The sequence below is a fragment of the Arvicola amphibius genome, chromosome 5 (genome assembly GCF_903992535.2).
Source record: "Arvicola amphibius chromosome 5, mArvAmp1.2, whole genome shotgun sequence".
Lineage (NCBI taxonomy): Eukaryota > Metazoa > Chordata > Mammalia > Rodentia > Cricetidae > Arvicola > Arvicola amphibius.
This window is the reverse complement of record NC_052051.1, coordinates 83,416,106-83,427,965: the sequence shown is the minus strand read 5'-3', so window position 1 is coordinate 83,427,965 and position 11,860 is coordinate 83,416,106. Positions and strand designations below refer to the sequence as shown.

The window sequence follows — 11,860 nt, the reverse complement described above, 5'->3', positions numbered from 1 at the left end:
CACAGTAGGTCACCAGTGTACTTCTGTCACAGAGGAACAGGAAGGAAGGAGCTTTTTAGTTTTTGGCATGGAAGGCTGGGCAAACACATATACTGCAAGGCAGTTTGACTTTGTGTTTTAAAAACACATGCATGTTCTTGATCCAAAAAAATTAACTCCTAAAGAAATAACCTGCATTTCTAAAGAAATAATCAGAAAACTACAAAGATTTACATACAAGGATATTAGCACCATATCATATAGGAAAACATCAAATTGCTACTTCAAGAGGTTTTTTTTAACAGTAGCTTAAATAAATGACTGTGCAGTGATAACACTGAATACATTAACTTTAAAACTGTTCTTACAAAAGATTATTTAATGATGGAAAACATTTATAATGCCTAAGTGAGAAAAGATTTTAGACAGTGCTTAGAGTATGGTAGCAGTCTTGTAAAGTCACAGAGGCATAGTGCTGGTGCATGCACCGTCCTAGAGCCACAGTGCTGGTGCGTGCACCCTCCTTTGCTCGGTGCAGGCGCGCTTGCCTCTTTCACTGCAACCTAGCACAGCCCAACAATAGGAAAGTTGTTTCCATGGAATGGCAAACATTCTGGGAAATGTGACTCTCTTCTGTTGGCCCCCAGGTCCCAATGCCATTTCTGTAAGCCTGTCTCCAATGGGCCGATACGTAATGGTGGGCTTGGCTTCACGAAGGATCCTGCTGCACCCGTCCACAGAGCACATGGTTGCCCAGGTCTTCAGGCTGCAACAAGCCCATGGTGGTGAGACCTCCATGAGGGTGAGTGCCATTTCCTGAATTTGGCAGGGTAATGAGGAACTATGATACAATCTTCCAATCAGGACCAGCACCATCATGATCCTAAAGAAATGCTGTAGTCCCGATGACCTTTGAGCCAAATAACTTTAAAAGATCAGAACTACTGAAAGTTAGGAACTTTTGGCCATGCTTGTTGACACTGTTCTATAATCTCAGCTACTCAGGAGGCTAAGACTAGAGTGTAAATTCAAGGCCACCTGAGCTACTTAATGAGACCCTGCCTTAAAATAAAAGCAGACAATGGGAAGTTATTTCTTGGTGCTATACTTGCTTGGTGTGCAAGAGACTCCCCAGCATCAACTAACTCCAGTCAGGAAATTTGTCACCCCAGGCTTATGAACTGAGTACCCAGAGGCTTTAGGCAGCTCCTTTTTTGTTTGCTTGTTTGTTTGTTTTTGTTTTTCAAGACAGGGTTTCTCTATGTAGCCTTGGCTGTCCTGGAATTCACTCTGTAGCCCAGGCTGGCTTCGAACTCACAGAGATCCGCCTGCCTCTGCCTCCCGAGTGCTGGGATTAAAGGCGTGTGCCACCACTGCCTGGTTTAGGCAGCTTCTTTGCTCTGAATTGTCACACACCCATTTTACCAACAGAGCAGAAATCCCATTTAGGACCTACTCCTATCTCAGCCATTCCTCTCTTCTTTGGGTGTAGTGTGGTTAGTTGTTTTCTGGACTCGGCCTGACTAGTGTGGCTGACTGAACTAACCACGTCCTGTAGGGGCTTATTTACCTAGGGTTTTGTCAAGGGAATAAAGCATTTGAACACTTCTCTAATTAAATAATATTTAAGCTCTGTTCTGATCTAAGAACCAATGAATGTATAGTTTGTGCCATTTATAGTTTGGTGCATTTGGTGGGCTTCTGTTGTTGTTGATGGTGTGTTATTTTGTATGTATTCCCTTGTGTGTCATGTATGGTTAATGGAACCCAGCTGGGCTCAGTGTAAGTTCTTTAAGGATATAATCCCCAGGGCCCTTCATTTAGTGCTGTACTTACTGAGGCTGGTTGATGCTTGGGCTAGGAAACATTTGTTGTCACAAAAAAAGGTTAGAGATAAGCTCATAACATGCCAAGTGATGGAAGGGTATGCTTGGTAGGGTCTTTCCTTTGCTGGCCTTGTCTCCCTCTGGTTTCTTAATTTATATATAGTATCTTTCAGCTGACTGTACTGAACTGCTTTTCGATCTCTCGGAATCTGGTAAGGTTCTTTTGTGCCAGGACACCTTAAATCCTGGGCTCTTTCCCTCTTCCACATCTCCAGCTGCCTTCGAGTCTGTCTTCTCCTTTGGCAGATTTCTTTATAGATTTGACCGCTCCCACACCCCTGCCGATTCTCATCGCACCAGCCTGCAGTTGTTTCTGTGCTGGACTTTAGCGCCTCCAGAGAGCAGAAACCATGTCTGTTTTCTCTTCATAAAATCCTAGTACCTAATAGAGAACCGGATGCACTGTAGAAACTAAGTGAACAAAAGAGAATCTCAAGGAAACATCCTCACCCTTATCATTTTCAGGTGGTAGCTGTCAGTAGCAGTGACACCCTTGAAAACCTCTGAAAGGTGCACCCTCAAGGCACTCTGCTTTTGCTGTCATTACAGGAGAGTTGTGGTGCTTGAGCTCTGAATGGGTAAAAAAAAGAGAAGACCGTGGCAGTTGACCAAGATTGTTTGAACTAGATATCTGAGGCAGACGTGGAGTTTTAGTGTAGTGTTCTTTGGCTGGTCTTACAGAGACAATAAAAGCACCTGGTGTCTGTTTTTCACCACCTATATCCTGGGCCCAACAGCTCTTTTAACTGACTAAAAAATTTTTTTGAGAATTCTTTATGGGTTTTTACTTCGGTAATGCTAATAGACCTCTCCAGCTACTGCAGCTACTTTCAAAAGCCATACCTCTTATCCAGGTCCTAGGCAAAGATTATCGGCCCTCCGTCCTTTTCATGAGGAGCCAGAAACACCTGGATAAGGTCAGCTAGCTACAAGCAAAAGCTAAGGTGTCATTTATCATGTGAGGCAAAAGCTGAGGGAATTTGGTTGAAGGATTCTGCTGAGAAGATACTGTGATCCAGTTGGTTCACTGCTGTCTTGCTAAGGAACTCATAGCAGCTAGCCAGCTGTGTGCCTCATGCAAGCAGCTGTTTCTGAGCATGCCACCCCACCCCCAATGAGACTTTTTGATTCATTAGGTGAGAAAACAGACGTGAGTGGAAAAATCTCATTGGGAAGCAATCCTCTTGCCAAGAGGATTAGTTAACTAGATTTTGCTCACTCTCACATCCCACTGACTAGTTTCCTGGGTTTTGAGTTCTTGGTTGCTCCTACATCAAGAACGCAAAGCATTCAGCAAATGTCCCTTAACTCACTCTTCAGTGGCAAGAAAGGCACACATGTCGTGTGCGCCTGTGTGTTGCTAGGCATTTAACTTAGGGCTTCACACATGCTGGCAGCCTAGCATTCTTTAGTTGAGCTGTCACCTTTCAGCGGGTTGGAATTTTTGTTGACTGGTACTGAAATCGCTGTCTCTCCCTCTGTGCATAGATTAGCATAGGAGCTTCTCTAGCTGTAAGGTAGCTTTGCCCTTGAAACATGCTTGTGTGGAGAAGCAGCCTAGAGTTTCTATGCCCTGCACCCCCATCTTTGGACTCACTCCTTAGATTCCCCATGATAATACTCCAAGAGTCGAATGTGTTGTAACATCAGGCATTCCCAGGGGAATTATTTCTCACTAAATGATGTCTCTCCCAGGAGATGATCTCTTACAGGATCCCATATGAAATCTCTTCCGTAAATGGATTGCTAATTGCTAGTATCCTTAGTGCACTTATTCTAAGGTTCTTCAGACCTCTGGATTAGTGATTCTCAACAGAGGTCCTTGGACACTAGAACTGCGCTTCCTGGTAACAGGGTCCCTCTTAACACAGACTCACTTCAGACTTAGTCAGAGGAGGACGGTTCTGATGATCCCAGCAGCTCAGACGCTGAAGTAAGATTGAGTCTGAGACCAGCCCAGTCTATTATAAGACTTATTATGAGAAAAAGTATTTAAAAGGTATAGTAGTGGTGCAGTGTCTGGGTTTGTTTTTGTTTGTGTTTTATGTTTGTTTTTTTGTTTGTTTGGTTAGTTGTTTTTTGTTTTATGCTTTTTTGTTTTTTTGAGAAAGGGTTTCGCTATACAGCCCTGGCTGTCCTGAAACTTGCCCTGTAGACCAGGCTGCCCTCAAACACGTAGAGCTCCACCTGCCTCTGCCACCTGAGTACTGGGACTAAAAGCATAGGCCACCACTACCTGGCATCTCCCTGCCCTTTTGCTTGAGACTTTAGAAGACAATTTTATTTCCATGATATCATCAGCTGTTTATATATGCTCTGGTGTAGCTTAGTAGGATAGAGCTGAAAGGCCAGATTGTTCTTAACTACATTGCCACCCAGTCTAGCCTGGCCTCAGAGCTGCCCTCTGTTCATCATGGTGGGAGGGCCTGATGGAGCAGAGTGGTTTACATTGTGCCCCTCATTCAGCCTTTTGAGGGCTTGGGCTTCACCTCCTGTCTTTTTTCAGGTGTTGTTCTTCTCTGGCCTCTCTCTTAACTATCTATACCTCTTCAAGTCTTGGCTTCCTCATGTTGAGTAATTTTTAGTTTTGTCCTTATTTCTAGAAGGTAGGATCCTTTTAGCGTTCCCCTCTCTGCTTTCTGAGTCTCCTTATAATTCTAATAATTGGTAGAGCAGTACAAATGAACCAGGCTTCTGTTTACTCTCTCCCTTCCTCTGTCCACCAGAGAGAGCCCCTAAGCTGGAGTTCTGCTCTCTGACTCCTTCTGCTTTGCTATTTGGTTCCTCTCACTAGAGCAGTGAGGGCTTTCCGTTCATTTCTGCTGTGTTGTAAGTTAGACTTTAGAGATTGCTGAGCTGCTTTTGCTGAATTCCCAAAACACTAAACTGCCTGTGTTCCCTCTCAGCTTTCATTTTCTAATTGGAACAAGGCACAATATTGTAACAGAAAACTGCAATTAATTTTCTAAAATAGTGGCAACTTGCACATTATAATAACTTTGGTTGTAACCAAGTGAAAGCATAATATCAAAATTACTAACGAAGCCAGAAATAGTCATATACCAAACCATTCTTCAGTTTATGCCGTGTAAGCCCAAGCCCTGTCTTACTTAGGGGACGAGCAAAAAGTCAGGGCTGGGGCAGGGGGCCCAAGGAGAAGAGATGTGATAGGCATTCTCAACTATAAGTTAGTGTCTTCCAAATGGGAGTTAGCATGCCATGTTCTTTTCCCCAGGGCGTGGACCATCCTTCCTCACCAGATAGAGATTTGAGGCAAACAAATGGCCCAGCATGCAGCTCAGTGGTGGAGTGCTTTCCTAACACTCAAGGCCAGGTTCCAGCCCTGGCAGCACGGAACTGGAAAGCAATCCTCAGCACCTCACAGGCTCTGGGAACTTGAAGCTCCGTGGTGCTGGCTCACACACAATCTCCTTTACCATCATTTGACTTGGTTGGAGGAGTATCAGTCCATTTATTGAGCTATTCCTTAATCTTGGGGAAAGCAGATCTGACCTTTCCCTGGGGCTGAGGGGAATACTGAAATTACCGGCACTTTATTTTTGTATCTTAGAAGGGTATACCATTTCTTCAAGGGGAGATTGGGACAGAAGCAAGACAGCTTTGTTATCAGAAATTATTTCCTCCTTCCCAAGATTCTGTCCTCATTAATTTCCTTAACGCTGCCTGTCAGTTGAAAAAAGCTGCTTCCACTGCAATTATCTTAAAGTTGACTTCTACAATGTAGCACAAAGCATCTATCTTCAAAAAGTTCCTTTCTTCAGAGCATTGTTGAAAAGGGGGAGGGGCAAGTTAAAAGTCAGAGGTGTCTGTGATGTGATTTGTCAGAGGAAGAGAGAACAAAATACAAAATTAAAAATAACATTAGAACGGCCGTCAAAGCTGTTCATTCAGGAGACTTTTTCCATGACACAGTTACACAGCTCTGGTGAGCCCTCTCCCCGACCCCCACCCCACCTTGTGCCTCTTATTTATTTGATTTTTCGAGACATGGTTTCTCTGTGTAGCTCTGGCTGTCCTGGAACTTGCACCTAGGACTTGACTGTCCTGCATTCAGATCTCCACCTGCCTCCGCCTTCCAAGTGCTGTAATTAAAGGCGTGTGCGGCTACTGCCCCCCGCCTCCACTATCAGCACCACCCCACTTCTGTGTGTCTTAGGAGAATGGAGTTTATACTACATTCTAGTCTTTTCACAAAAGAAAATTGTGCTTGTGCCTCCTGTGGGTACTAACCTGAAACTCTGAGGACTCGGGGAGCTCTGGAATAAAAGTCTGTTTAGGCTGGCGACGCGGCTCAGTAGCAGAGTGTTTACCTGGCCTGTGAGTTGTCCTGGCTTCAGTCACCAGAAGGAGAAGGGGAAACAGGGTGTGTCTCCACCACCACCTACAGTGAAGTTAGATAGCAATTAAAAATGTCCCTAAAACGAAGATCTAGGTGTCTTTTTTTTTTTTAAAATATTTATTTATTTATTATGTATACAATATTCTGTCTGTGTGGATGCCTGCACGCCAGAAGAGGGCACCAGACCCCATTACAGATGGTTGTGAGACACCATGTGGTTGCTGGGAATTGAACTCAGGATCTTTAGAAGAGCAGGCAATGCTCTTAACCACTGAGCCATCTCTCCAGCCCCGATCTAGGTGTCTTTTATAACAAGAAACAAGAGAGAGAAAATGTCAGTTTACGTTGGACCTACATTTACTAGTGAGAGGGTAAGAATTGTGCTGTGAAGCCAGAGGGCGGCTGTGACATGGGATTGAAGGGCACTAGCCAGGGAGGTTTCTACAGAAACAGTCAGAATCGATAACCTTGGAGTTCACTGTGTAAGAACTGAGTCAAGGTTTGATAGACGTTCAGGAATGTGAAAGAAACTCTTTCAATATGTCTGATTAATGTCTCTCATTACTTCCCTCCTCCACCCTCCACTCTTTGAATTAAATTTAGGACAACTGGGAATTTTTCTGTCAAGGTCCAGGGAGGGCCTTGCCGGATGTAAGACTACAGCAGTGAACAAAGACCTGGTGCTTCTCAGTCTAATGCTTTGCTGCTGCTGTTTCTGTTTGTTTAGCGGAAGGGGTTGTGGTTGAGACCATCTTGCAGGTGTGCCCCACCATGCCAGGCCAAGCCCTGCTTCTTAACTGGTCTTGTCACTTCCATCTCCAAAATCTTTATTGTATATGGCGCCCAGGAGACGTGAGTTATTGATATCATGAATGCGAGTTACATTGAGTTCTGTATGTTATGTGCTTCCCTGGCCCTACATGCACATACAGTCTGTTCACTACCATCAGTGCCCACAGTAAATCACACTGAACAAAGACATTAATAAGGATCTTCCCTTTGAAAATAGGGAGTTTCTTGTTCATTTTCATGATTCTCCTATTCTTGCCTTCACCACATAAAAAGAGGAAATTAACTAACTTGGTATTCTGATCATTGTTTTCAAATAAGCACTTTATTGGTCTTTTTCTATTTCTGAGACAGTTTTTCTCTATAGCTCATCAGATCATGAATGGATTACAAGCATGTATCACCATACAAGACTTTAAAGAATTACTTTTAAAAATACAGACTTGGAGACTGGAGAGATGGCTCAGCTAATGATGAAGAGTATTTGTGGCCATGGCAGAGGCTGTTGTTCAGATCCCAGCACCATATTGGATGGGTCACAACCACCTGTGGCCTTGTTCAAAGGGGATCTGATGTCTTCTTTTAGCTTTTTGGAGCACACACACACACAACACACACACACACACACTCAAATAAGTAATAAGACAAATTTTTAAGGGTTGGGGGTCCTAGAGAGATGATGGCTCAGCAGTTAAGGGCATTGCTGCTCTTTAGGAGGACTGAGTTCAGTGCCCAGTCCCCATGTCAGGTGGCTCACAACTACCTGTGAATTCAGCTCCAAGGGATCCAGCACCCTCTTTTGGCCTCTGAGGGCATCTTAACACACATGGCATATTCACACACATACACACATTTGCATAAAAATATAAATAAATATTCTTTTAAAAAAAGATAGTCTTGAGCCAGCAAGATGGTTTAGAGTAGGCATGGCACCAAACCTAATGACCTGAGTTCAATCCCTGGAGTCCACATGATGGAAGAAGAGAACCGACTCCCACAAATTGGCCTCTGACCTACACTTATGTACCATGGCATGTATGAATGTGCAGATGTGTACACACAAACACATATACATATAATGTTTAAAAGAATATTTTAATCTACACCAGGAGTGTCAGGGTATAGCTAAGTGACAGAGAGTTTGCCTAGTATTCACCATGCCCTAAGTTTTATCTTTAGCACACAAATGTAAATAAACAGGACTTGGAGATAGCCAATGGGATTCAGGTTTCTTAGGAAGGATTCTGGGCTGTAATCTGAGTGGTAGAACACTCACCTAGCATCTTCAGAACTCTACATTGGATCCTAGGAACACAAAAAGAAAACTAAAGCTCAGCATCGTGATACATGCCTATGATCCAGCATCTCAGAGGTTAAATTTCAGGCCATGTTAGGCTGCAGAGCAAGGTCAACTGTGCCTCAAAAAATAAAGATGGTGTGCCAACCCCTGGCCTGCTCTGGAATATGTGTTTCTTGGCCGTTGACAAAGTGTGCTCATCTGTTTTCAGTGGAGTAGTCAACTGTTTCTTGCCATCTACTTTACACTAATCTTTCCCATCTTCATAGAGAATTGGTTTTCTTCTAATCACCTTCTCATTAAAACCTCCCATGCTTTCTAACGGGTTTTCCATCCTTTAGCTCTCTCTTCCTCTAGGTACCTAGAGGAAGGTACCTAGGTACCACGAGTCAGTGTGCCTTTCATCTTCTATCCTCCATTTTTCCTTTTTCGAACCAACTTCAGTTATCTTAAGGCAAAGCAAGGCTGCTAGCTGCACTAGACCTCCGGCCATCATTATAAGGCTCCAGTGTCACAGATGGTGTACATAAAAGAACCACAAAGTTTTTGCTGCTAGCTTCTTACCTGGCTTGCTCTGAGCAGTGCAGTTTATGACTGGGCCTAATGGTTTTATTGACATGCAGTAGAAAAGAGAGGATCTTGTTAAAGACTGTAGCATGCTTTTCGTGTGTTGTGTTGTGTTTTGGGACAGGCTTTTTCAGAGCCTGGGCTTCTCTAGAACTCCTTATGCAGCACAAGCAAGCCTCAGACTTGAAGTCTTCTTACCTCTACTTCTGTGATGCTATAGTACACACAACCATACCCTGCTCTTTCTGAATTCTAATACTCTTCCTTTAACAAGAAATAAACCCTCAGGGGCTGGAGAGATGGCTCAGAGGTTAAGAGCATTGCCTGCTCTTCCAAAGGTCCTGAGTTCAATTCCCAGCAACCACATGGTGGCTTACGACCATCTGTAAAGGGGTCTGGTGCCCTCTTCTGGCCTGCAGATATACACACAGACAGAATATTGTATACACAATAAATAAATATTTAATTAAAAAAAAAAAGAAAAAGAAATAAACCCTCAGCCACGCAGTGGTGGCATACACCTTTAATCCCAGCACTGGTGATGGCAGAGGCAGGTGGATCTGAGTTCAAAGCCACTGTGGTCTACACAGCCAGTTCCAGGACAACCAGGGCTACACAGAGAAACCCTGTCTCAAAACGCACACACACGCACGCACAGAGAGAGAGAGAGAGAGAGAGAGAGAGAGAGAGAGAGAGAGAGAGAGAGAGAGAGAGAGAGAGAGCTCAGTTTTGATCTGGGAACTTTTTCTTTTGTTCCTACAGCCTTTTGTAGTTTGAGGAATGGATAAGCAAGTGATCCATGGGTTGTGTTGACCCCTAGAAGTGGAGGGAAGAATCATAATCTTCCTCTGCTCCCTTAGAACTATAAAGATTTGGTGACGTGGCCCATTCCGTATTGATGTACTGAGACTGTATGGTTGCTACAATCTGTTCCTTCTAGCATATTCTCATTTTCTTTATAGATGATAGACAGAATGAGAATGTTGTGCTTCCTAGGAGGGAAATGTGCTGTTAGCAACTGTCATGTTCCTAAGCATTCGCTACAGCTAACGCAGGTGGAAGCGAGACTTTCCAGACACAAGTCAGCGGTGCAGTTTTGTGTGGTTTCTTGCACAGGATCTCCAGGTTCTCATCGTTCTCTTCCGGTGGCCTAGAATTAGTGTAGTTCATGACCTTTCACATGCCTGGGACTTCAGGACACTTGAAGGGTGTTAAGGAAACCTTTGTTTCTTCCCTTCTTTCTTTCTTCCTTCCTTCCTTCCTTCCTTCCTTCCTTCCTTCCTTCCTTCCTTCCTTCCTTCCTTCCTTCCTTTCTTTCTCTTTTTTTGGTTTTTCGGGACAGGGTTTCTCTGTGTAATAGCCCTAGCTGTCCTGGAACTAGCTCCTGTAGACCAGGCTGGCCTCAAACTCACAGAGATCCGCCTGCCTCTTCCTCCCAAGTACTAGGATTAAAGGTCTTCACCATCACCACCTGGCTGGAAACCTTTCTTTAATTTTATCTGTGGAACCTTATCTGAGGCAAAGCTGTCTGCTTACCTACACTGACTCAGATTGTTGGTGCAGGTGAACTTGATTCACAGAACCCAACCCCATCACAGTCTTGGAAGAGCCTCACAGCCAACCTGGTTTAGACAGACTATGACTGAAAAACCACACATGGTTCAAGAGTAACTGGAGCTACCTAACCTTCTGTCAGTTTGGGGAAAATTTTGCCCAGATAATTTTCTCATCTCCAGGGCTTGACACATTTCCTCTCCATGTGGGACACTGAGAGCTGTCTAGCTCTGGCCAGGGAAAGGGATAGAAAACCCTCCAACTCCTTAGATTGGGTCAGGCTCTCTCTGCTGAAGGGCCGTTAGGTTGTGTAAATGTCTGAAAGGACCTAAGAGTCAGGAATCTCATGCTCCTACATCTTCTAGGCGCTCCTCTGCCCTGGCAGTCTGTGCTCATCTCCTTCTGCTCACTCTCATGCTTCAGTGTGGTGGTCAGAAGCTGTAGGATGCTAGTGTCCACAGCACATTCTTCTAGCTTCCTGCCACAAATTAGGTTTTAGCCTAATCTCCAAGTGTTGCAGGTGACAGATCATTGGAGTTGCCTCTTTAGCTCTGCTTAAGGACTCGGGTTTGGGAAAGATAAGCTACAGTCAGAGGACAAACCCACATCCCATGACTCCTAGGGCACAGCAGGCGCTCTTCACCACCACGCCAGGTCCTGTCCTTAGCCCCCACATTTCTTTATTTAAAGGAAAAGTCTTTCTTAGGAACAGAGAAAAAGAATGCTGCTGCCACCTGTGTGAATCATCAACCAGATATGCCAAGTGTTCATCAGTAACTCTGAATGTGTTCAAAGGTCCTGCCAAATGTGTTTTATGAGGAGATTAATCCACAGGCCAGGAAGCCATATTCTGCATGATTAGAATGAAATTCATATATTCTCTGGGCCTTTTTTTTCCCTCCTTAAGATAGGGCCTTATGTAGCCCAGGCTAGCCTCAGATTTGGAGAAGTTCTCCTGCTTCTCTCCCTTAAACACTAGTATTACAAAGATGTGTATCACTGTACCTGATATCATTGGGCTGGATTTTAGTTAGAAAATTTGTGAGCCCTGGCTAATTCTTTTTAGTTGAGTCTCACAGGAAATATGTCTCTTTATTTATTTAATGTGTTTGGGCATATGTGTGTGTGTATACATATATATGTGTGTGTATTATGTATGTATGTGTCTGTTTATCTATCTAGCTATCTGTCTGTCTATCTATCTATCTATCTATCTATCTATCTATCTATCTATCTATCTATCTATCTATCTATGTACCACTTGCATCCCCAAGGAGACCAGGAGAGGATATTGGATCCCTGAGACTAGAGTACAGATGGCTGTGACCCACCATGTGGATGCTAGAAATGAACCCTGGCCCTCTAGGAAAGCAACCAGTGCTCTTAACTACTGGGTCATCTTAACAGCCCGGCATAGGAGGTTTTTAT

The 11,860-nt window shown here is 44.0% G+C and overlaps 1 protein-coding gene across 6 annotated transcripts in view; it reads left to right on the top strand.

Annotated features, from left to right (window-relative positions):
- The window catches only part of Ambra1 (autophagy and beclin 1 regulator 1), a 196,660-nt gene that overhangs the window by 166,736 nt on the left and 18,064 nt on the right, over positions 1-11,860 (top strand). For all 6 annotated transcript variants that reach the window (XM_038329514.2, XM_042055058.1, XM_042055057.1 and 3 more), the window contains one exon: positions 627-781. In XM_038329514.2, the coding sequence (XP_038185442.1) occupies positions 627-781 (155 nt within the window). The remainder of the gene's footprint in view (positions 1-626; positions 782-11,860) is intronic.